The following is a 26,040-nucleotide window of genomic DNA, read 5'->3' as shown; positions in this document are numbered from 1 at the left end:
TGTGGAAAAAGGGAAAAAGGAGGGATGGAGATGCAGGCGTAGAGAAGGAGAAGAGTGGAGGAGGAGAGGAGCTGTACAGTGAAGAACTAGTGGAGCGGAAGGAAGCGCTCTGAAATGGGAGATCATTGGGTTTAGCTAAGGGCTAGGCAGGAGGCAGGAGGGATTCTCGCCATGTTAACATCACTGTCAGGAATAGTCTAGCTGCAGCCAGTGTCCTGGTTCCAGCGAATTCTAATACCCTCATGCCATATACTGTATAATACACCATTAGTCATGCGTTGTAGAATGTGAGAGCGGAATAATCACAATTTCAATAATTTTCACAGTGATAATCATGAAATGTAGATCTCTGATATTGCCAGACATTTCACGGGTTTCTGTGTTGACCTACATTACAACAGAGATTCAACAGCAGAATCAAATATTTACTGCCTTTCAATGCAATGTAATCAAATGAACTATATTTCTGCAATATGTTCAAAGCTATTATTCTCGTTGCATATGTAAGCCTCAATCACTCTCTTCTATCTTCTTTTCTATCACTACACATCACTTTGAAAATATCACTGCTGTTCTTTGTCAAGCTGCATGTATGGTTCACTATGGAACTGACATTGTGTCTTGTCTTTCTCTAGGTCAGCACAACTACCTGTGTGCCGGGAGAAATGACTGTATCATTGACAAGATCCGAAGGAAAAACTGTCCGGCATGTCGCGTACGGAAGTGTCTCCAGGCCGGGATGAACCTCGGAGGTGAGGAGTCACACCCTCATTACAGATTTGACCTGTCACGTGTCTCAGAAGTGACATTTGAGTCAGCCTCGCTCTGCCTATAAGAACAGATAGATATGAAAAAGTAGGTCTGGCTGTGGTCATATGAGGCCCGGGGATGCCTAGTCATAGGATGTTTTTGTGTATGTGTGTGCAATATATTTATATATGCATTATGCATATGCATACAGTAGGTGTAGATCTACACTACTCTGAATGTTGCCAACTGACAAAGCCTGCAGACATGGTACAGTATTGTATTATGAGGAAAGACAACACTATAGTAGAGAGTAGTGGATTCAGAAGGGAAGTGTGATTTTTTTTTTTTTTTCTCTTTTTAAATATATTTGTTTATTGCCACTGGCTTATTCCAATTCAGGGTAGCAGTGGCTTACGCAGGGCAGAAAGCACACTTGATAGGTTTTCAGTCCGTTAGAGAGATTAAAATGACAAATGTTTTTCAATTTTATGCTCTCGAAGGAAAGTAAATTTAACATGAATGAAAATGCATAAAACAATTCTACTTGTAGGATAGTGGACATACAGTAGCGTAATGCTGTCAACTCACATGTAATTGATGCCATTTTTAAATATTAGGGTTCCTCTAAAATAATCCAAATTTAAATTTTTATAAATTGGAATTTTATGTAGCTTATTGCAGTGGGAAGAGTAAATAATGAAGGCCTTTGGAAAGCCATTCAATCAGACTTAATAGCACCAATGACATTAGACCAACTCAACTGATGTGTTTATATTATTATTATTTCCACGCAAGGTTCCTTGATCTAGTGTCAAAAAAACGAACTATTAATGGAAATGACTAAAGTTGTTGTTCGGAATAATCATTACCCAATAATCACAAGACTTGTACCGTTGTTCTGTAATTAAATATTTTAGTGATTTTATCAATTCAGATATGCATTGAGGTGATGATGTAAGAACAGTGACTATTGAATAATGTAAAGCTTAGGGATATTTCAGCACTTTGGGCAGGTTCTGTGACTTAATCTTAAGTACTGTATTATGAAAACTGTCAGTTGGAAATGCACCAGAACTGTCTGCTGTCATGTCAAATCACGTTTATTTATAGCTAAATATCACATAAAAGATGCAAATGAGCTTTACAGGCCCAAAACAGCATCAGCTCCCAAACTAGCTTAAGTTCTCTACGGCTAGAGTCCTTCATGATCCTTGCGATGGTTAACTAAATGGCTGCTGTAATAAGGTTGTAATGACAGGAGACTAAATTAAACACGTGTTATTATGCACAGAGAAAAACCCAATAAAATATTTTACAAAAACAAAAATATTCTACTAATGAGGCAATACAACAAAGACACAAACATGAGAGGACTGCTATTATCAGTACAGTATGAAATGTGTTTCATTAACCAAACTGCAGTTTGGTTATTGTCAACGATCAGATAAATTGCACTAAGAGTATGGGCACTAAAAATTAACTGCTCAGAATAAGAGCCTTTAAAATTTGAGAGGTGAGGATACTCTTATTTCCATTTGGTTCAATGCCTGTGCCTTTAATGTTACATCTAACATGTGGGGAAAACTTTATCCTGGAATCAATCCAAACCACATTTTTTTTCCTGATTTGACATCATCACCCTCTGCAAACACGTACAGAGAAGACTGGGGAGTGGCAGTTGTACACTCCCTCACAGTGGAACAAGCCTATATGGTGCATACTGGGGTGAAGGTGGGTCTTCTGAAATGCTGTATGAAGAGCAGCATTGTTGAGGTGGTGTTTGGGGCATTATAACAGAGAGGTTAAAGAAGATTTTTAGCTGCAACATGCCAGAGCAAAAGAATGCGCACAACAAAGTCAGCGTAAATAGGCTGCCCTTTGTGTCTCTTTCACATTAAACTAATTCATTATTATGTGAATTCACTATCTATACTCCACAGAGTTGATGTCCAAATACCCCCCCCCCCCCCCCCAAATAAAAAAAAAAAAGTTGAAGGTACAGACCTATTAGAAAACAGGACTGAAAAGAGCAATGCCTGCTTCCTGATCACAGGCACTCCCTCCAATCACACACCAAGTACACAGAAGACTGGGGAGTGATGCTAAAAACTTTGAAAACCCCATTAGGTACAGAATCCAACATCAGCTATTCAAATCTTTCTCGTGTGAACGAGGCCCCAGCCAACATACAGTATATTTCCCCCTGACAATGCACTTACAACCGCTGTGGGTGAGATTGCCATCTACTGAACTTAAAAGGATAAATCTAGACCCAGCACCCAGTGTCAATCATATATAAACATACCAGCTTATCAGCAGATAATTACTAACCTAAGCACATTAAAACCACAAAAACATGACTTGGAGTAAAAACATATCTGTCTAGTGAAATGCTATGTTGAAAAGCAGCTGATGACCTTGAGTTACAAATAAAAGCCTAAGGTAGCCAATGAGTGTGTCTCTGAGTAGCAGCGGTGTAAACCATTGAATGGGAGCTAAACTGTTTATATCCGATTCTAAGGAGCAGAAATATTTTTGTATTACAAACATTTCAAATACGAAGTAAGGGGAATAAGTATCTGTGCAAGTCATTTTTATATTCCTTCTGCCAGTACACACCAATATCTACTACATACCCGGGTGCCTAGCTAAATACAAAAACATCAGTATGACCACTGTTTAAATCAACATATAAGTACCATCATTTCAAACAAAACCCAGAGAAAAAAAAAAAAGCTAATTCAGCTGCTAGCTACCTACATGAGTCACAGTTAGATACATAACAACACCATGAGAGAAGAAATTTAGCAGCCCGCACGACCCTGACCAGCACGCTGCGAAACTAATAACTGAATTAAGCAAAAGTTGAAAACAAAGCTGAAACACAACTAAGAAACCAGCCAGCAACAGCAACATTAGTCGCGTATTGTACTGACTTTGTTTATAGCACTTTAGCTAGCAGCGTTAGCGTTAGCAGTAACTTACTTTTTTTTGAAGCGAAGCAGTGACTTCCCGGCATTTTAGTGAGGATAAAATCCTTTGGAAGAGAGGCCGCCGTCCCAAATCACGGAAAGCAGGACAGGTAAACTTCAGCTTCGGTCTTGAAACACAGCTTGTAGAGAAATAGTGGATGAAGACAAACTTCCAGACGGACGCACTTTAGGAATACCGGTAGTAGTGAGCAGCTAACATTGGCTAAAACAAAACGTTTTCAACAAGTGGTGTGAGCAGGCCAGCTTGATTATGAAGTGTTTCATCAGTAGCAGCATTATGGCAGTGTTTTTTTTTTATTTTATTTTTTTTTTTTTTTTAATGAAACCGTGAAGCGACAGCACTGATAGAGCATGACACTGGACAGACTATTTAGCTTTAAAAACCCAAGGACTTGTTGCATGATTAGTCACATCGTGCTCACCGGTCTTGAGTGGAACAGCACACCTGAGTTGATTGCCTGAACAAGCTGATTGGCTTACCTGTGTGAATTGTATGGATGTTTATTAAAATGTTCACTCCATTGGCATTATTTAACCTGTCTTATAGAGGTAGTGGGTCATCTTAATGGTCTTTTTGTAAGCTGCAGTTTGTGAAGCTGTTGAATTGTAATGTGTTATATGGACAGGTGTTTCTATTATTTTTTCCACTCTATTTATATCATAAATGGTGTGCATAATGCAATGCGGTTCAACAGCACCAAAAACTACATCCTTCAAAATCATACAGAGGAATCAACACATCTCAGAAACTATTTCATTAAAACTGAACACAATAATCTTCATGACAGTAGGATTTATTGCAGGACTGTTGCATTAGCTTTAGGTAGGTGCATCTAATAAACTGCCAACTGAGTTTATCTATTTATTTGCTTGTTTATCATCCTTTAAAGTTTTCCATCTGTGTATGGCTAAAGAATACACAGGAAATTAAACATGATTATTGGACTATTATCTGCTCCTGGTTTTACTGGACCTCATTCAAGACACTTTACAGTTTCCGACCCACATCCTAACATAAACAGATAAACAGTTACAAAAAGCTATATCCTTCCTTCCTTCACATACAAATTTCCTCAAAAATGATACTGTGGAAGTTTGATCAGCACGCCTTTAACATTAAGGTGCAAAATAAGAAATTACACTGATCATTCCTGGTTTAAAATTAAACATTTAATAACCGTAGACAATAGTAGTAGACATTGTTAACACTTGCAACAGACATGAATTTCTGCAGCCAGATAATACTTATTATTTTAGATGTATATCCATATTTGGGTTTAAATGATACCTGTAGAGCATACGACACATTGCAATTATAAACTCAGACTATGAATGTAAGAAATCCCACCATCAACAATGTGTTAATAAGGACCATTATGTTCCCCACAGCACGAAAGTCCAAAAAGTTAGGAAAGCTGAAGGGAGTCAGCGAGGACCTGCAGGGCTCTAAGGACGGCCAAACTGCCACAGGTGGCGTTGGAGGTGGTTACCTGTCCTCAGAGAAGGAGCTGAATGCCAGCGCTGCCAGTGCCCTGGTGCCCCACGGGCCTGGGGTGGTCACACCTTTTCTGCCGCCCTCCATCTGCAGCGTGTTGGAGCTGATTGAGCCTGAAGAGGTGTACTCTGGCTATGACAACACGCAGCCTGACACCACTGACCACCTGCTGTCCAGTCTCAACCGCCTGGCCGGAAAGCAGATGGTACGCATGGTGAAGTGGGCCAAAGTACTTCCAGGTTAGTGACCACTAGAGCGATGGGCTGAGGCCTAAATGCTCTTTATGAGTGTGTTTAAACCAGATTTGGAAAGGAGTTGAAACACTGCCCTCAAATATATGTGTATATGAGTTTTTAAAGGTTTTGATATAATGGAGACAGTTGCAGTCTTTTAAGTTGCACTAGTAGTTTTAGTAGTTGAATTTTTTCCTGTTGCTTTTAAAAGTCAATAAAAAGGCTGCAGTAAGTGAATTAGATTAAAGCAGCTTGTAAATCTTGTAAATTGTGTGTTTCCAGTGCAATATTTAAACCATTGAGCCTGTTCACTATTACATTTATAATATTATATTTATAATGAATTTAGTATTAAAAAATTAGAAATTTAGTCTGTTTTATTTATGAATAGAAAAAGGAAAGTGGTAAAATTATTAGTCATGGGCATGTATACAATGTAATTATTGACTAGTTTTAATAAAGATAACATGCTATCTTCACTTCTGATCTCTCCATTTTGCTGGTTTTGTGAGTGCAGCCGGCACACAAATTTTAATTTCAAATATTAGGTCAGGAAATAATTCTGCAAAGCTTCAACAAGATTAGCAATGAATCCTATTTTACCATTAAATAGAATCAAGATTAAGATTTCCCAAACAGAACTCATTTACATCATGTTGAACAGAAGATCTAATGTCTGTCTCATTAATTTTACCTATAAGCCACAGCACGGGAAGAAAACAAATGTTTGAAAAGGGGTAAACAAGTTCCCCTAAAATGCCAGTCAGTGGGAGACATATTGAAAGATGCCTCACAGGTAGCTCTTTGAGGCTGTTTAATTTGCTGTATTGCAAATATTTGATACCTCCACGGTGTCTGCTTGCCATATCCGGACGTATAAATAGAAGGGGAGCCAGACAGAAGGGTCAAAGTGAGTACCTTCGACTTTCAGATATGCCACCGCCTGCATTCAGCTTACATCTGGAGGCTGGCAGGGCTAACACACAGGGCAACATTTACCAAAATTGTCAATAGAAAAAGAAGACCCCTAAGTTAATGTTAACTGGCCAAACAGTGTTAAGCTAGGTATTTGACATACCTTTTCTACAAATATGTAAACATTTTTTAAATGATTTGTTTTGGCAGATTGATGTGCATATAGACTGAAATAGTTCCTAAGCCTTGATAAGTCACTTGTGTGTCCTCACTTGGCCTGTGTTTTGCATAAGGAGTTTCTTGCCAGAGTTTGATTGAGAGTTTGGCAAGTTTCCTATTCAAATCTATTTCTGGTGCTCCATAGACAACACGCCAATAACTGGAGGCCTTGTGGGATTTGCAAAAAAGAAGAATGGGTGAATATTTCTCAGTGGTGATCATGTCTTAACAAATATTGGCACAAAAAATACACTGTAACAAAGATACGCAGTATGTAATGTGCACACATGCACGTGCCCTGCTAAATAAATGCCTCCTTAGTTGGTGCTTATTAAGTCCAAATTCATTAAATGCCCGAGTGTAGTCAGCTACATCAAAACAGAGTGCTTTCTTCTCATCAGCCTTATCTGTGTATGCTATGTGTGTGTGTGTGTGTGTGTGTGTGTGTGTGTGTGTGTGTGTGTGTGTGTTCTTGTGTGTGTTAGGTTTCCGGGGCCTGCCCATTGAGGACCAAATCACCCTGATCCAGTACTCATGGATGTGTCTGTCCTCCTTTTGCCTCAGCTGGCGTTCCTACAAACACACCAATGGACAGATGCTCTACTTTGCCCCTGACCTCATCTTTAACGAGTAGGCATACACTTCCATATCTGCAGAATACTGCGCACATAGGTCTAATGATATTAGAGTGTACTGATCTTGACATTTAGCGTGGGGCCAGATATTCTGTATTTTTTGATCTACATTATTTACACTATTTTATTTTCAAAATGTTACAAAGAGAGAAGATCACCCCACGACCATCTCACCTGTTAGTAGTAGTTTTGAAGCACCGAAATTTCAGCAGATGCATTTCTGTGATGGCACTTAGGTACATATAAAATACATGTGTTGTTGTCTGATGTCCTCTGGGATCTCTAACACACAAACATGTCTATTACAAATGTGAGAACAAATAATTTGTTTTTTAGATGATAAGTAGATGCAGTAATTGGTTAGGCTTTGTCTACTAATCTTTAGTATATTCTGCTATTTTCAGCTGCTCATCAGATGCAAATTTATGCATAAACATCACTTTTGCAAGTGGACTTTGGAGAGTAAGGAGTGGATTTTCCTACTGTACTATTTTAAGCACTCCATTAACATGCCTGAAAACTACTGAAAGAGTTTCTGTCATAATGACGTTGCATGTGTACTTAAAACAAGGTCATAATCTTGCCCCTGATTTCTGGCACTTCACAAGGAAATACTTTTATACTTTTTGTTGCTTCTTTAGTTGCGTCAGGCACAGGCGATCAAAAGCCTAGCAGGGGCAGTCAATGTCCCACTTAATCTGTGTTAATACGTTTGAACAGGAGAGCAAGTGGAGAGGAAGTGTATGTGGGCATGTTCTCGTTGGAGCTGCAGTGCATGGCCGGTGATGAATTGAATGTTATAGAATTAATCAAAGAGGAGAATAGCAGCCTCTGTAGGCAGCCTGCTGTAGAGGAGCGGGTTCATGCAGGGGCAGGTTTAAAAGCTCCAACTAATAGCTTGTGTAAGTCAATGTCAGTGGGTCAGTTTGTCCCAAATAAATAAATAAATAAATAAATAAATAAATAAACAACAGCACAAATGCCATTGTGCAACACAGCTACAGCCTCTCTGTGTGTGTGTGTTTTAGCACTATGAGCTTTGTACAGTGGGTAAAAGCATTAGTTTGCCACACCAGTGATCCTCTGATCCTCTAATCTGTTTAGTGCCAAGTGGATCACAGTTTATTAAGAATTATGTGTTTCTTTCTGTAAGATGACTAACAGTTTTTGGAGAAAACCTAATTTTGGGATCTAGACTTAATGGTTTGTGTCATTTGGCAAGTCCAGTTCGAAATAAGATGATAACACAGAGGAAAATACTGGAGTTGCACAAGCATTCATAGAATAAATGAATATGAGAATTGTTTTACTGTACAGTATTCTGCTGTATGCTGTATATGATGCGGTTTCTGTACACCACATCTCAGGAGACGGATAGGCCTGGCATTCAGCCTGACAGAGCAGAGGAGATGTAGACTGGCTGTTGTTAGGGGTGTCCTGGATGTTGGTCACATGCTGTGAGGGTTGCCTGGATGTCACTGCCATCCCTGCTGTGTTTTCTTTTTGGGCCAAGGTGTGTTGTGTGTTGCTTGATGTTAACGTACGCAAGTGTGTATGTTGCATACGTCATTGATAATTCAGTCAGAAATAGGGACAAAATTGGTCCATAAGTTTGCTGAGTCTTTGGGGGAGTGGACAGTGGACACTTGTTTCCATAGCTACTTAGTGCTTATTGACCCAGGACATTATGGCATTTATTGAGTAGACTGTCCACTCACTCAGCTATTAGAGTGAAATCTGTCACTGATGTAGAGTAAATACTGCAGAGACAAATGTGCATTTTACATTAAAGACAAAGTAAGCTTGCATAATCTGTCATTTAGTCTTTTATGTGTGGTGAATGCTTGCAACAGATAAACAATGCTATTTCCCTAAAGGTTCTGGGCACTCACTCCTAATTCAATTAATGCACATGTTGGACAGGCAGAATTTATCTACTGTGCGTAAAGGTAGACATGTACTGCAGAATATATAACAATGACAGTAAGATCCACTGTCCACAGAGACAGGACAGACTATATTTTTGGGTTTCAAGGCAGCAGCACCCCCTGTCTGTGCCCACACCAGTCAGTGTGCTGTTGGTTTTCTGTCTGCACAGAGAGCTAACGTTTCATATATCCAAGCAAATCTTTTCATTTGAATCTATATTTTAAACTTAACAGTTACAGAGACACACAGAATTGTTGGACTGCTCTATCACTGGCTGACGGTCGCACAGACAACAAACCACTGCGAAAAATGCACTTATAAAGTGAGTTTGCAGGCGGGATCGCTAATTAGCTGCTCACCTGCGGCACCATAACCAGCTTAAATTTTACCAGAAAATGTCAATGTCAGTAAGTTCACATGCTATGAGGTTTGTAGTCTTAATTTGTAAGTAACACTGGCTGTCCTTGACTTGTAACTGCAGTTACCGGTGCAAGATGATTTACATTGTGTCACTGTTCCCGTCAGCTCAGCCGTCAATCAAAAACATACACCGGCCCACCCACTCAAGGGCTTAAGAGCATTTCTGATGTATCTATGAAGACCTCTTTGTTTTTTGTTTCACTTTTGAAAAGATATTAATTTTAGAATTATTTTTGACACGATATTTGACTGTGAAAAGGAATGGCTGGTTGTGATTTCAGTCAGACGTTGAGTGATTTCTTCAGACATACTTTTCTGACCAAATACATTTTTTTCAGCTTCCTACAGCCAAAGATGAATCTGAACTTTCCTCAGTTCTGTGCTCCTTCCTGAATCTTTTACTATAGAAACAGAGAAAGAGAGAGAGTCCAACACTGAGAGAGAAAGACAGAGAGAAAACCAGAGTGAGCGCGAGACAGAGATATAGAGAGATGAGAAGGAGAGAGGGAGAAGGAGGGAAGGAGAGAGACTGCTGCCAGCTTTTTTTTTCTTTCCTCCCCAAACCAGCAGCTCATTTTGGGCAGTGATTCAGCAAAATTGATTTCAGGAAGAGAGTGTGAGAGAAGGAGAGGGAGAGAGAGAGAAAGAGAGGGAGAGAGAGAGAAAACGTGTGGAGATTTTACAAACTCCAGCCCAAAGTTGTAGGTATTAAATGATGTTATGCTGCACTTTGTGAAACTGCACACATACAGAGTGCAGCTCAGCAGGGAAACAGGTCTGCTCAGGCGTTGTCACAGTTTATCAGTTATTCAGTCGGGCTCACAGACACAGCTGTACAGTAAATACTGTAAAGCGTTATGCTGTCTTGCTTTAATGGGAACATTATGCACTCATTTTGAATCGGCTCCTTCTGGCCGCCTCTACAAAATGTTTAGTCTAGTTGTTATCAGAGCGAAGTCTCCAGCCCCAAAGCCTATGTAATGATGCCGTTTCACTGTTTTGTGGGTAAAACTCTGACCTCTTTCAAGTCAAGCCACACCACTTGCATTTAATTACTGTAGTCTCGATGGGATGGTGATTTATAGCCGAGAGAAGTAGCATCTAAAGCCAGAGTTTCCCTTGAATCTGTGGCATCTGCAGAGCACATTCCTGATTGGCTCATTCTATATATCCCTTCTAATGTTTCTTTCCTGTTTTTGTGAACTCTGTGATGTAACCAAGATTATTTTGCTGATAAAATGTGTGTGAAAAACGAGGGGAGTGAGAAAGCGATAGGCATGACGGGCATGCGCGATCAGCGTGTGCGCTTAGTGGTGTATTTTCAACACATCGATTCGCATAAGCCTGTTAAGTAAACATGTAGATCTCAGTATAGTTAACAGATGTTCATGTATGTGTCATTTCTATCAACATAAATACGGGAATTATACATCCTTCTTTAAAGGGTTTCTATGGTGACTAGAGTTAGATAGGGGGTCTTTAGTCTGCCACAGTCTTAGAGAAGTGGTGCATCTGTGCTGTGATGCTGTACGCAGCACTCTGCAATCTGGGGGGATTTGGTATTCTGCTCTTAGCCCAGTAGGATCCTCCTCTGCACTGTGTGGAAATATTGTTTCACTGGGCTGAACTAGTATGATAGGAATGGAGTGAGGAAGCCAATGAGCTATGAGTTAGTTTTGACAATAAAAAAATAAAAAAAATCAATTGAGCGAGTACTGAGGATGAGGATTATAACTAATACTGATATAATCTAATACAGGAATTCTGAAAGAAATACTACTTTTTTGTGAAGCTTAAAATGTTTTTTTATTGTCATGTTCTCCTCCCTCCTTCATCTCTCTTTTCTTTTTTCAGGGACCGCATGCAGCAGTCAGCCATGTATGACCTGTGTGTGGGCATGAGGCAGGTGAGCCAGGAGTTTGTACGTTTGCAGCTAACCTACGACGAGTTCCTCTCCATGAAGGTCCTTCTGCTTCTCAGCACAGGTAGGCAGCGAGCTACAGACCTGCACAGGATCTAATTTATTCATCCCATTCCCACCGGCTCACAGTGATTACTACTTGCACTTTGTCCCAAACCTACCTGCGAGCACAATTTACTAATTGTGAAATGAAATGTCATTTGAAAGCCATTTATTAAAAAGAAAAAAAAACATTATGTGGTCAACATCAATTCCAGACAAAAATTAATTGAAATTTCCTATTAAAACTGACTGAATCACAAACATTAATATGAATGCTGTGAATTTACTGGCTATAAGGCAAATAGACTAGACACTACTAATAGAGACTACTGTTCTGCACCACTTTGGACCATCTCTCACCAGACAACAGCTGCCACATTTCATGTGAGTGACTCAACAAGGGACCTGTAGTGACCCAGTTAAAGCTGACCATCAGACACCACTACTTTAAGTAACTGCCAAAGGTTGATGAGTGGATGCTCCTTTTTTTGTTACACTACATTGAAATTCAGGTGGATCGCGATAACCAGGCCGTTAATGTTTTTTCACCACATTGATCCTTCAAATATTTCTTGACAACAGGACAGGAAGCTTTTTCTAATAGAAAGTACCAACCCCCTTGTGAGAATATGCTTCCCTTTAATGGATAGTAAGCTGTCATGCTCCAGCATCAAGGCATCTGTCTACAAGTATTCAGACCCTTTTCTACCATTTTAAAAGGACTGAAATCTGTGCATTGAGTTATTCATTATAGTGGTGCAGTTTGAAGCAGGATTCACTAGGAGCAACAAGACTGAAGTTTTTAGTTCACTGATAACAAGTGGTTTATTGTGAACAGTAGAAGCGCCTGTGTGTTTGTCTGCTCTAACACTACTTACAGGCAAAGTTGCAATGCCTTGTGTGTTCCCAAATTAGCACTTGTTTTGTGATATCAACAGCCATACAGTTCACTGTTAAGGCCTGAGCCACCCAACAATCTCCTACCTTCCCTCACCAAAAGACAGCCCCTGCATAGGAAATGCACTGATAAAGTGTCTTGTATTCTGTTCCATCCACCACACGCCTCTGAGACAGTGTTGGCGATGCTCGTACTCACCTTCCTGGCGCCTACGATCATGTTAGATCACGCTTTAAGCTCATTCTTAGTAATCCATTAATATGCATAACAGCTGTGGAAATAGACTTGATGTTTCATGCACCTGTTTGTGTAGCAACGTACAGTAAAAGCAAATAGGAGGGGGTGGGTAGGTGGGTGGGTGGGGGGGAGGGCTGTGTGAAGGCTAATCAGGTTTTTATTTTATTTTCTAATTGCCCATGGGTAAACAGAGTACTTCTATCGCTCACTACTGAAGGTCTCACAGTATTGCCACTCTCATCCAAACTTCGCCCACAGGCGCTGCAGCCTCACAGAGAGGATGTGTTGGACCAAGTTGCTCAGCTGGAAACTGAAAGCAGTGGTTTTTCCACCACCTCAACACACAGTGAGCTGCTGCTGTCAGTTCAATAGTAACAGTTAAAGATTCCATGATGGCAGCTGTGTCATAACTTCACCGTCCACACCCACACTGTTAGCTATTAAAAAGATAACTGCAACACTTAAAGGTATGCTGGGACGCATGAGACCTGTAGCAGTCTTATATTTATGCAAATTTCTACATGGGGGCCTTATATGTGTCTGTGTTAATAGATGTGCAGTAGTTGGAGAGATGGACAGAGAGGTGAGGATAAGGGGGATGAGTGAGAGTTGCAGCAAGGTATTTGAAGAGTCTGCATGCTGGCCAGACTTCAGACTCTTTGAACTTCAGCACCAGTGCCAATCAGTGGAAATATTCATTGGCAGAGTATTTATTTTTCCATTACTGAGCCCTCAGAAAGTGGTGCATGAATGCTGGACTCAGATGGGCAACCTTGGAAAACTTTTCTTCATCCTACCATTACAAGTGTTGCCATTTTACATTTGTATTTAAGCATTTAGTTGATATCATTATCCAAAATGAATTATAATGAGTTTGTTTTGTATGGTCTCACGTTTAGATGAAAATCATTTTGACATTGTAAAGTGATTTTCACAAGTATATGTGACGGATGAGCCCACGCAGTCGTCCATCTTGAAAATCTACTGCACCTTTCAGGTGCGGCAGAGCTGAAAGTTACGAAACCAATGCCCTCTAATTGAACCGTCATCATTCAATTAGAGGACAGGTTTAAAAACAGCATCAAACTTCTGCTTGTAATTTCAGCCCTAATGACCCTAGTTTGAGCCCATAGTCACTCACATGACAAGCAACTACACGGTTGAAACTGACCATTTATGAGAAATATTTTTTTTCAACTAATGGACAGTGGTTCCCAATGTTTTCGGTTAATAACTCCTAAACAAAGAAACAATGTGCTTCTTGTGCTGTACTCACAGTAGTACATACAAAGGAAATGAATACATTGTGCAGTAGACACTGATTCATTCAATATTTCCAAGACCAATGGATAAGGTTGGTTTTGATTTTATAGCACAGTGACATGTGGAAAAGGCAGTGTGAAAGCATTTCCCCGATACAAAATCAGTGTTGTTGAGTCATCTGGAAGCAGGGGAGCCCCGGCTGGACTTCAGCTATTGGATGTTGGGAGAGATGAGGAAGAGAGAGATGAGGCAAAAAAGGATGAGAAATCAACGGGGAAAAGAACGATTTTAAGAGTGAAATCAGACAAATGTTGACAGTGAGAGCTAGTGTCGGTGAGGAAGAGACAGGTGCATAGCTGTAGGGAGAAAGAAAGAGAAGACAAAGGGGGTGGGGTGGAGGGGTGGCAGAGCCGGTCCTTCTGTTGCTGTGGCCTCCCTCTCCTCCTCTGGAGGTTTTCCAGAGAGTCCTGCTGTACTTAATAAAGGCCAGTCAAGCACCAGGCAATGCTCCAAGACCTGCTATTTTTTTCCACTTCCTTCAAACCCGAGCTGGAATTTTGAAGGAGAGGTTGTGGATAAAAGAAGCAGGTATACAGAATCGAAACAGGGAATTTAAGGTGGCTTCATCTGCGCTGGTTATTGGATTTAGTCAAAATATAGCAGTAAAATGTGATGGAATGAGAAGAAAATAATCATCCAGTGCCTCATTTCTAATGCGCAGTAGAGAAAGTCCCGTACCTGCCCATTCTAAAGTCTACATGATGGAGCGACTGTACTGTATGGAGGCTCGGCAAACATTTCAGCAAAAGCACTTGTGAATAATTTCAAAAACAAGCAGCCCGTCTCTGAGGCGCTGTAGGAAGCTCGCTTAGTTACAGTCATTCAGAGATAATGTTAGGGCCTCGTGGAAGGAGTAGCGGCAGAAATGTTTACAGAGGAGTTGTCAGAACTTGTCAGCTGAGCAAGTACTACAGAGTCACTGAGTGTGTATGTGCCTTTGGGCTGGTTTGAAAAGTGGTGTGTGTGTGTGTGTGTGTGTGTGTGTGTGTGTGTGTGTGTGTGTGTGTTAAATTGAGAGCGGGTGAACAAGTGAAAGAGAGAAAAGGAAGGAGGGATAAAGAGAAAAGAGAGAAGGGCTGTTATTCCTCTCTGACCTTGGCTAAGGTTTCAGTGAGCCTGCGGCGTCTCATGACCCTGTTTGGATTTGGCGCAGGAGCAGTGGCCTGCTCAAACCAGTTGCACTCCTCACCTCTACACAAAAGTAGATACCATTGCTAGATTAGCTCCTTCATTTGTTCTGTTTCTGTCGAGCCTCATTCCAGATGGTGCAGTGTGTTTATCAGGATGATGGGTGTATATCGCGTGACACCCTTTATAGTTAATTACATAAAAGCCTGATAATTGCTTTACACTATTTCAAGTGCTGTTATAATTGTCACTCTAACCAGTCATTTGACTTTTTGGGTCATATTTAAAATTTCCTGTTTGACAACACCCTAAAGATTCCCTCGTCCCCTAATGAATAGCATCAGGTGTTAAATCAAAACTGAGAGCTACCCTGTCAGTCAGGTATGCACCAGCAACCCAGAGCAGGAAGCTGCATGTCCTTTAACAACACATATGCTAATGGCATCTCCTAGCTGCATGAGTTATGTTTGCCTCTTTATTTTATGTGCATTAGAAAAAGAGCTTTCCCGGCCTTGTGGTACACATAATAATGTAGCTGCACTCCACATAGAAAATATGGTTGAAAAGGCTCTATACCTGCAGCAAAAATCTGTTTGACACCAATTACGGCCGTATAAATGCCCTATTTTGAGGCCAGTCATGGTAACGCCCCTAAATGCCAGGTCAGTTTCTAATCAGGGCGTATGTGGGTCAGTGGGAGAAAAACAAAAGGTCCAAATGGGGGCCTGGGTTTTAGCACATTCTCATCATGTCAGCCATGAAATAAAGCAAAGAACTCATGCCCTCTGCACCAGGGTCCAATCTGTTTTCATATCTGTTTCCCTCAGCTTCATGTATGTTGTGCCTGAAGGTGTTTGTGCATCAAACTACGATGAAGACAATTACAGACAGAACGAGATAATGAGAAGGAGGAAGACAACACAAACACACATTCTCAGAGTTATTGACCTATAGTGCTCTATTCTCAAAACGATGCAATTCTAACTGACATGAAGTTGGCTTTTGCCCGTGGCTATCCTTTCTGCAGAATTCAAACAGGTCCTGCCATTTTTTGGTTTTTCGCTAGTGTTGCTGCACGTGGTTTAGGTTTATCTGAGGCAGTATGGCTACTCAAAAGCACAGAAGAAAGTAGATAATTACTTTTTTTAATGGAAGTCATTTAAATCATTAGTACTCAGAATCTCACATTCTGCTGTAAAGGGTATTTTTGTAAGGTTTCAAAGACACTATAAAAATTTACAGGACATAAATGCCATCGCCTCTTCTCAATATGTTTAGCCGTGATGTGAATGCAGAGGAAACCATTCCTTCTCTGAAGCTGTTACATGTGATCGGGAGCTTCTTTGGCCTCTCTGATGAAACATGAGTGACTTCAAGCTATTTTTCAGAGGTGGCCCAAACTGCAGAATGAGATACTGTGTTCTTCGCACTGAGTCTTGTGATGTTCCGCATTAGAGATGTGACCATTAGCTGATTAACTGCATTTATTTGTATTATGTAAATATAAACTGGACACATTTAGGTTTCAGGCTCTCGGATAAAATGATCAATATGAAGATGTCACCTTGAGCTTTAGGGAAATGGGATTGTCATATATATATGATAGACTGATGCTACCGTTCAAATCATTATAATGTGAATGAAGCTTGCCGTCATTTAACAGCTCTGGTCACTGAACAAACTTCTTGATGAATGAGGTTTGTTGGACGAAAGGATTAAGCTCTTTAACACACATAAGCTCTGTTGTTCCCTTTTGTTACTGTCATTATTGCTGAGATAACTTTTAGTCAAGGCCTTCCAGTATATCAGTTGTCTTTCATGAATCAATGGCTACACATGAAAACTAATTACCATTTGAAATGGTGAAAGTGGTTGTAATGAGTTGCTAAATAGGCCTAGGTCATCAACATGGGAAAAATGTCCAAAAAAGGAAACTGTGTGGGAGTGGGTGCGTAATTCACTGAGCACCTCTAATTACACATTTTTACATTAAAGGAACATACTAGTGGTTGTGCATGGCTTAGACCATTAACTGCAAATCATGTTTAATGTGCGTCTGTCAACAATTTTCTATAGCATATCATATATTATGGGACTTACTTCTATCATTCCACATGGCCATTAGTTTTTCTATTCATTTGTAGTAGTAGGAAAATCAACTTTAGAGGCTTGAAACTTAAATCATCACAATTATCTAGTAACTTGTTTTTTATTTTTATAATTATTTTTTTTATCATTTGAAATTTTGTGGAACTATTTTTACTGAACTAAGCAGATGAAGCCTAATAGATAAAGTAAAAACATATAAAGTGAGGTATGCAAAACATGTAAACTGAACTGTGGACTCCCTGACAATCGTCTCACAAAAACAAGTTTTAGTCATTTCTAATACATCTGCATAAAACTAGTATTGTTTTCCTACTCTCCAACCCATCTGATGACAGTGGTATTTGTCTGTTTCCCAGTTCCAAAAGAGGGTCTGAAGAACCAGGCAGCATTCGAGGAGATGAGGGTTAATTACATTAAGGAGCTCCGGCGATCAGTGGGAAAAGCAACCAACAACTCTGGCCAAACCTGGCAGCGCTTCTTCCAGCTCACCAAGCTACTGGATGCCATGCATGATGTAAGTACCCTTGCTCTGTCTAGCTCCCATGTGCCAATCGCCTACAGTACAGCTCAGGCTTCCTTTGGCAGCCTCTCGGTACGCCATGCCTTCACACACGGACCAAGGTGTCCAGTGGCACTTTGTGGGTCTAATATCACTGGAAATGTTTTGAGTAAAATGGCAGCATAGTGGATTTGGATAATGCATTTACTTAGCGGTTCAATGGTGCTGTGGCTTGGAATAAGGATTACTGTATCCCAATCCCTCCCTGAGGGGGAGGTTATTTTGGAAGAGGCGGTTACCAGGCTGTATTGGTGAATGGAACAGAAGGGGATCGATGCCAGTTCGGAGTTTATTGGATCAGAGTACACAGTGGTCACTGTGGTAAATGTGCTAAATCACTGTTCGTTTTTTAATGCATGGGGCAACTGGAATATGGCATAATGACAATGTAAGCAAAGCCCCAAGAGGTGAGAGTCAGCAAGCAAGAGGTCGCAGAGATAAATGGCCAGAATTCAATGACCCTAATGACTGAGTGAATGGGGTCAGCGCTGAATAGATGACCCTTCTTCTTTCAGGTTTGCCCTGAAAAAAATCAGTGGTGCCCCCAAGTGGTGAGCTGATAGGAATTGAAAAGGGGTTAGTGGCCCCATAGAGTGTAAACACACTCATATGATTCTATGTTGTCGTGTCCTAAAATTCTCTGATGTCTTAAAACGTTTGAATATAAATAACATTATCCAAAGAAAATTAGAAAATTACTTTTTGTCAGCCTTGAAATAAGCAATAAAAAACTACATCTACTGTATGTTTCTCATTAAATTTTGTATCTGTGTTTTCCAGCTGGTTGGGAACTTGTTGGACTTCTGTTTCTACACCTTTCGTGAGTCCCAGGCCCTGAAGGTGGAGTTCCCTGAAATGTTGGTGGAAATCATCAGTGACCAGATACCAAAGGTGGAGTCAGGCCTCACTCACACAATCTACTTCCACAAGAAGTGACTCACTAAACAGATGGGACAGAAGCAGCATTAAGAACTGGAAGAGGAGAAAGGAAAAGGTTCAAGGAAGAGAAAGTGTGCAAGTAAGGCCTGAGCAGTTGGCCTGCACCCTGTCGCCCAGTATGCCAGCATCCTCGCCTTGGAAAGTTAAGTGACGTGGTGGCAGAAGTAAAAAGGGGAGAAGGATTTGACCCTGCTGTCACCATGAGCAGGTCAGAGCTGTGAATAGTCGTGGAGCCAGCGTGACGCGCTGAGAAGCACTTGTGACAAATGTGACAATGCATCCCGAAGTACCCCCCCTGTGCCCCCCCTGCCCCAAAGACGATAACAGTATTTTCTATGGAGATAAAGCCATACATTTCTTAGGATGCGCTAGATACATTCACTACGCACGCAGGCACGCACGCACCCACCCACGCACACACACACACACACACACACACACACACACACACACACACACACACATACACACACATACACACATGCACGCACACACACTCGTAGAGGGAAATTGATACACATGCTGTCCACATGCCTTCACACAAACGCACAGATGCACTCCACATGCACTAAAATCAGATTCCCTTACAAATCTAGTTAAAAAGTTTTTGCAAATATTAACTGTGGCTTATGCAGTCTTTCACAAATAATAGCACTATGAAAAATAAATATATATGCCGATACTTAGATTTTGCTTTGCAGTGTAGCAACATACTGCAAGACTACAGGGCAAAGAACATTATGAGGAGGCACAGAAATTATAGACTGTAAGGCGAAAGGTCTATTTGAATATATTCCAAGGGCTATACAAGCGTCATCATAAGCTGAATAATTACATTAAATCTAACAAGTCCAAGTTTGAATCTCAATCGGTGTCATAACAGCCATCATTAACATTCACATACTGAGTTTTTAATTCAAATATGTAGTCAAACAATCAAAACTAATATGCAAAAGTCCAAAGCTAAATCTGTTATGAAATAAAAATGTCTCTCTTGTGTAAAAGAAAGCTTGCACGTGAAGCTCCCATGTCATGAAGTCACTATTTTAGGCATTGTGGTGTAGAATTAAGACAATATTGATGAGAAATTTTACCTTTGTGCATAAATGGTCAGGAGTGCTGCAGGACAGAAAACATCATGCATTTAAGGAAATGGTTTCAGTAGAGTCCGCTGGTAATGGATTTGACTGAGGTGCATCCATAGTAATTGCTGTCATTTGTGTTTATCTCCAGAGCAGCTGTCCGAATGTCTGTTTTTACTCACAATGAAGCAAAACCAGCCCTTTGTGAATCAACACTTATCTACTCTTCCCAGAAATAATAAAAAGCATTTTATAAAAGTGTGTTGCAAAGGTTTAGTTTTTGACAAGCCAGTCATTTTACATTAAGGTGCTTCATTTCTACAAAGCCAGGCAAAACATAACATGTACAGTAACTTGTAAACAGTCCATACAATACACTATGTGGACACACAGTTTAAACACATACTCTGTAAAGTTGATATAATACAAAATGGAGCATTACTCTGCAGTGCTTACAGCAAATGGCTAATGTATCAAAACCAGGCAAATGTGTACAGGTATTAACAACTTCTTAAACACATTCTATTCAGCTGTTGTACAGAAGATGTTTTGAAGTACGTGTTGATGAATGCTTGATGAAGAACTGTTGGTATAATCACCTATCCTAATTTAGTTAATTTCCTTTCTCTTATCTTAGGGCCAAGTACTACTATTTTAGGTATGGTAGGCCCAGTCATCTGGACCATTAACTTATCTCACACCCCACTGGTTTCTGGGTGGTTGTGGAACACTACTATGATGCTACTGAAAAGCGATAGAGCCGCTGGGGAAGAAAAACAGTGGGGGCGTGTGATTTTTATTTTTTTTTGTGCCCTGTGAGCGTGTATTTACATGGGAGTATGGAGCGAGTATGGCTTAAGTTTGTGTGTGTGTGTGTGTGTGTGTGTGTGTGCGTGCGTGTGCTTGTGTGTGTTTTTTTTTTTCCTGGCAAGCATGTGCATAGTTGATCTGCTCTTTCAGCGTGGGTATTATGCATTTATGTTATAGGATTAGCCATATCCTATTTCCACATTTAGATTTGCACAGAGGAGATACAATGTGAAATGAGGCATTAGTGCAGCTAGCAGGAATTGTCTGTTCTGATAAGCAACTGTGATGATGCGGGAAAAGACTTTCTGCATGGTCAACCAGCCTAAAGTTAGACAACATGACATCATTAGCACAGCAGGGTGGTTGTGTATTGTATTTGTGGCCTCAGCTGTCATAATGACGGCACTGTGCTACACTATGAGGTCTCTTCTGTGGTGTTAACTATGTGAAGATTGGTGTACAAAGAGATGGAGGTGCCAGGATCACAACTGTCATTAGGGACTGTATGAAAATTACCGGGTAGAGGAGCAGGGTCAGAAAAGGGGCGGGGTTGTGCATTTTAAATTTTTGCTCATGGGAGGGTAGTCTAGAGCAGGACAGGGTATTTCAACTATTTCTCAGCCCAAAATTATATTTTTTAAATTATTGCCATAAACATATTATTTCGGAGATATTTGGGATGGTATCGCAGTGTTTTCTAAGACTTGGATCGGTCTAAAGACAACATTAATTGCACTCTCCACCCCAATAATTTTCATACAATCCCTTATCAGAAGGGCCTCATTTTACAGTCTGTCTTTGTTGTGCATTATTGTGTTCAAGTTGTGAAGGACCCTTAAGCTAATCTCTCACTGTTTCTTTATTTTGCCCCCTTTTTGTCCTTTTTAAGGAACAAAAAAACTGTCTAAAGGTTCATAGGATGAATGGGAAAGTATTTTTGAGAGAATTATATTTTGCTGGAAAACAATATTTAAGTACTTTGTCTAAAAATGATATCCTTTTTGTAAAATGAAATATTAATGCATGCTTTTTGATGAGATGTTTACATTGTATTTAAAAAAGGGAAACTTGTGCCTTTTTATCTCACCTGATTTACAATTTTACAGTATATATTGTAAATAATACAGCAAGTCCTTATGTTGAGTATAGTATAAAACATTTCTACTTTAACCATCTTGTTGGAGTATTGGAAAAATTTGTCTTTCCCACTCGCCAGGTTCTGTGTTGGATCACAGAGAAGAATTTACAGTAAGAGTTGGTGGCAGAAAGGGCCAAATAGAGAAATGAATGTATTATACATTGTGAGAGACTTATGGAACTTACTACCTGAATGTTAGAGAGAGTAAAAAATAAAAATAAATAAAAACAAATAAATAAATAAATAAAAAATAATAATAATCAAAAAGTATTTCTTATTTTGTAACAAGATGTAAGTGATGAGTTGTTGCTGTTGAAATGATTTCCTAACCCATGACGGTATTGTTGATGAGCACCACAATAAAATCAAGACGTCACAAACTATTGAAACTTGGATACGTGAAAGAAAGTTCTTGACTTTTCAGCTGGAAGATACAAACTTTGTGCACACGCAAAATGAAATGAACCAGTGGATGTAGAGACTTGACAGACTTGATAGGTTAGCCGATTCAAATTTGATTGTCTTTGACTAGTTATTAACTGCACCTATTTCTCTAACTGCCAAAATAGGTTTCAGTCACAATGTAACAAAATTGTCCCAAAGAACGGTAATGTAAAAAATATTGCGATCTACACACAGTAGATTCTTGATAAGAACAAAGTTAACCATGATGTTATCAAGACCCCGAACGACCCTATGCCCTCCAGACGTCTAGGCTTTGACTGTTGGCTATTAAATTATTTTGGCTATTTAAAGTAATAGTTCAATATTTTGGGAAATACACCTTTTTATTTCTTACTAAGAGTTAGATGATCGATAAACTCTCATGCCTGTGTGCTAAATATGAAGCTACAGCCAAGCTGTTAGCTTAGCTTGTCACTTGATGTCACTTGAGTCAGCGTTTGGTGGTGAAGACTACAAGAAAGTCAGCTTACCCAACCTCTGTAGTCCGTTCCTCTTCTCTGCTCAAGGCTACATTAACCACTACTAGAATAACACAAAGACACACTCCTGTTGGTGGTCGAGTTGCATTGTGGGTAATGTAGGCGACAGATGGGAAGGTAAGAAGGATGGAAGAAGATTTAAAGTGTTGAATATGGTTCTGCTGCATCTATTTTGATCTTCTTTTTTTTTTTCAATTGTCTATTGTGAGTCCAACAATGTGTGCAATGCTAAATCGGTGGCAACAGACATGAGAGTGGTATCAACCTTCTCACTGAGCAAAAAGTGAATCCTGGTAAATGCAATTCCCAAAATGTTGAACCAACCCCTTTATGGAACAAGATTAATGAACAGCTAATTTAATGGTCATCAGTCACTACCTACTGCAAACCATAAATAAAAACCCCTCCCCTACTTGAAGGAGCAATGTTACCTTCAAAGTTGTCTCTTTGTAAATTAACTCTCCTTTTGGGCATGAATGACTCAGAATGTGTCTAACTGCTGTTGCACAGTACACTATCGCGTCACTGTATGTGGAGTCATGTCATTGCCATTTTCTGTTCACAGCCATGAATCGGGTGTAAACAGACTAAGCCATATCTCCACAGCCATGGCAGTGCATTTCTTATAAATATATAAATATATTCAAATGCTTTTTTTTCCAATTCCAAAAATGACTTTTTACTCAGATGCTTTGTACAATATTTCTCAGCAACTACACAGCAAACATACAGTAGACATCCTTCAACATAAACCAGTAAAACATCTTTGAAATCAGTTACTACTGTATATCTTGATGCAGATATTGCCATACTTGTGTTTGCAAAACTATTGCAAGATTCTAATAAAACTGTTAAATTAATAATTTGATATGATGTAATTTATCTGTTTGTGTACGTATGTATGGCGTGTATGTGTGTGATGAAAATTATACCATATGAGACAGAAACTGGTGGTGAAAGGTGCTCCAAAAAAATGGGTTGTTTGATCTGGATGAATTCAAAACAGCTGCATATGGTGGCTGGGGAGTATAATGAGCCAAAAAACACAGAGTTAGCATGGAAGAGCAGAGATGATGTGGAGCAGCAGCAGGTACAGCAGTCACAGGGAGAGGAGATGAAGAGTACAAAGAGAAAGGGAAAGTGAAGAGAGTGAAAATGGCAGTGATAAAACATGCAAGGATGAGACTTTTACAGTAAAACGGTGCCTGTGGAGAAAAATCACCATTAACCTTGTTAAAGGCTGATCTGAAAACACGCCTGCTTTGCCAGACTGTAGAGCAGACAGTATTACTTTTTTGCTCATTTTTTTCTCTCTCTCTGAATCCACAGCCCTCTCCAAATCTCCCCCAGATTTCCAATTGCTTTCACTTGTAGTCGTGCCAGATAAACAGAATCTATTGGATCAGGCTGATTTCACGGCTGCGCCCGCGCACATGGCGGCTTCTGTGGCCCACTTTCTGAGCTGAGGGTTTTTTTTTTTTCCCTCCACACTCTCCTTTATGTTTGAAATTCACTTTTCTTCAAATTCCAACTCAGTTTTCAGCCCCAATAATAGATCAAGTCTTATTATGGTTATATTTCAGAAGCTTTGCACTCTGAAGGAACCAGATGAAGACACAGGAAAGTATTAAGTTAGTGTAACCTTCACATGTCGGGAAATTCAGACACATTTGTGGCACTTAATTGTGTCAGTATCTCACCGTTGAAACTGCTGAAGGGCATTGACCTAAGCTGAGTCATGGTGTGGGACTATGTTATGGGGCTGAAGGACACTGCGTCATGAGAGGTAGAGGACATCTGGCACACAGCCAGGATTCGGGGAAATGAGAAATGAACACCTCCATCTGGATTTTTATTCAAACACACCTACATCTAGTCTAAACCGACATGGTGACACTGATGTGTACATCATCCCAGTCTGACATTCACTGATGCATAATGCATGCAGAGATGCAGGAATCACCACAGGTAATGCAACCTCAATCTCAAGTGATATTAAGGCAGCTCAGAGGCCTCAAATATGAGTCTGGCCCACCCAGATTACCGCTGTTGTTCATTGCGTCATTTTCACAAGCTTAGGAGGAAAGATAAATGCAAAGAGCTTAACTGATTTCATAAACAAATTACTATTAGAGCAGCAGAAAAGAACTGGAGCACTGACTGACGAGTAGAAGAGGAGGAAAAAGGACGGTGAGGAGGAGAGAGACAGGGAGGAGTTTCAAATAATGCTGAGAGACAGACAGGTAGGCAAGAGAAAAAGGAAGGCAGACGGAGCAACATGGCACGCGTACTGACAGACAGTCCAAAGTAGAGTGAGAGGCAGGCAGGGTGGATGTCTCTATGATTCAGCAGTATTTTGGCAGAGGGGAGATGATGAAGGGCCCCAGGGGTGGGTGGTGGGAGTGACAGTGGGGGAATATTTTTGCCCATCTCATTAGCTCTGCCTCATTTCATTATGTAATCACCGCGTCTGCGGTTGCTTCAGGGAGCTGGTGGACATATGTGTTGCACTGAAACCACAGCTTCTACCTTTATTTATTTATTTTTTTTAAAAGTGGGCAAACTGTGTGTTTACTTTTAAATAGTGCATCGGCCTACTTACTGGAGGTCTGAGTGTGGTGGTGGACTGATGGTAATTATGTAACTGAGGCCATAGCACTGGGTCTGGAGGCCATTTGGTGTATTAATTACACAGATGCAGTCTAAGAATTAACATGCGTGAAGCAGAGATGTTAATGGATCAGGGAGGTGGATTAGTGCATGTTTTCCTCTGTGAAAGATTACCATCTATTTTTAATCCCCTTTTGGAAAGTTATTTTGGAAGTAGCTTTTAGTCAGATGGACCGGTGCAGGTCAATATAAAGAGGAAGGATTACATTACACTACATGGCTCACTGTACCAGCACTGGCTGCAGAATGAATCCTCATTTCATCAGTAACTTTATTCTTGGACTCTGTGGGAAACTGTGGGCCTTCTCAGTGACACAATGGATAAGTCATCAAAATGTAAACAGAGCGCTAGAGTTCATAAAGGTAGAACTAAACATATTTCCCCAAATATAAAACTAAACAGTAGACACTTATTATAACTCTGTCATCAGAACGTGGCCATAAATGTGGTTTGCAGTGCTTCTCTTAATTTTCTGTGGTCCACAATGCTAATGTCAGTCTTATTTCGGAAAACACATATCTTACTGTCTAATAAGTTTGTTAAACCATATGAAATCAGTGCCTGTGATCATGTTTGTAAGATTTTTTGATCTGTTAAAGTTTAACTTCTCATTTGTCACATTTATTTCATTGCGAGAACATACAATACAA

General features: G+C 40.1%; 1 protein-coding gene across 2 annotated transcripts in view; it reads left to right on the top strand.

Moving 5' to 3' along the window:
• nr3c2 (nuclear receptor subfamily 3, group C, member 2) overlaps positions 1 to 23,587 on the top strand; it is a 78,848-nt gene extending 55,261 nt beyond the window's left edge. For both annotated transcript variants that reach the window (XM_056371218.1, XM_056371219.1), the window contains exons 4-9: positions 636 to 752; positions 5,133 to 5,477; positions 7,091 to 7,235; positions 11,444 to 11,574; positions 17,604 to 17,761; positions 18,587 to 23,587. In XM_056371218.1, coding sequence (XP_056227193.1) covers positions 636 to 752; positions 5,133 to 5,477; positions 7,091 to 7,235; positions 11,444 to 11,574; positions 17,604 to 17,761; positions 18,587 to 18,742 — 1,052 coding nt within the window. In that variant the 3' untranslated portion in view covers positions 18,743 to 23,587. The remainder of the gene's footprint in view (positions 1 to 635; positions 753 to 5,132; positions 5,478 to 7,090; positions 7,236 to 11,443; positions 11,575 to 17,603; positions 17,762 to 18,586) is intronic.
• The last annotated feature ends 2,453 nt before the right edge of the window (positions 23,588 to 26,040 follow it).

This window comes from Seriola aureovittata, chromosome 3, assembly GCF_021018895.1.
Source record: "Seriola aureovittata isolate HTS-2021-v1 ecotype China chromosome 3, ASM2101889v1, whole genome shotgun sequence".
NCBI classification, from domain to species: domain Eukaryota; kingdom Metazoa; phylum Chordata; class Actinopteri; order Carangiformes; family Carangidae; genus Seriola; species Seriola aureovittata.
This window is presented reverse-complemented; position numbering and strand designations above follow the sequence as displayed.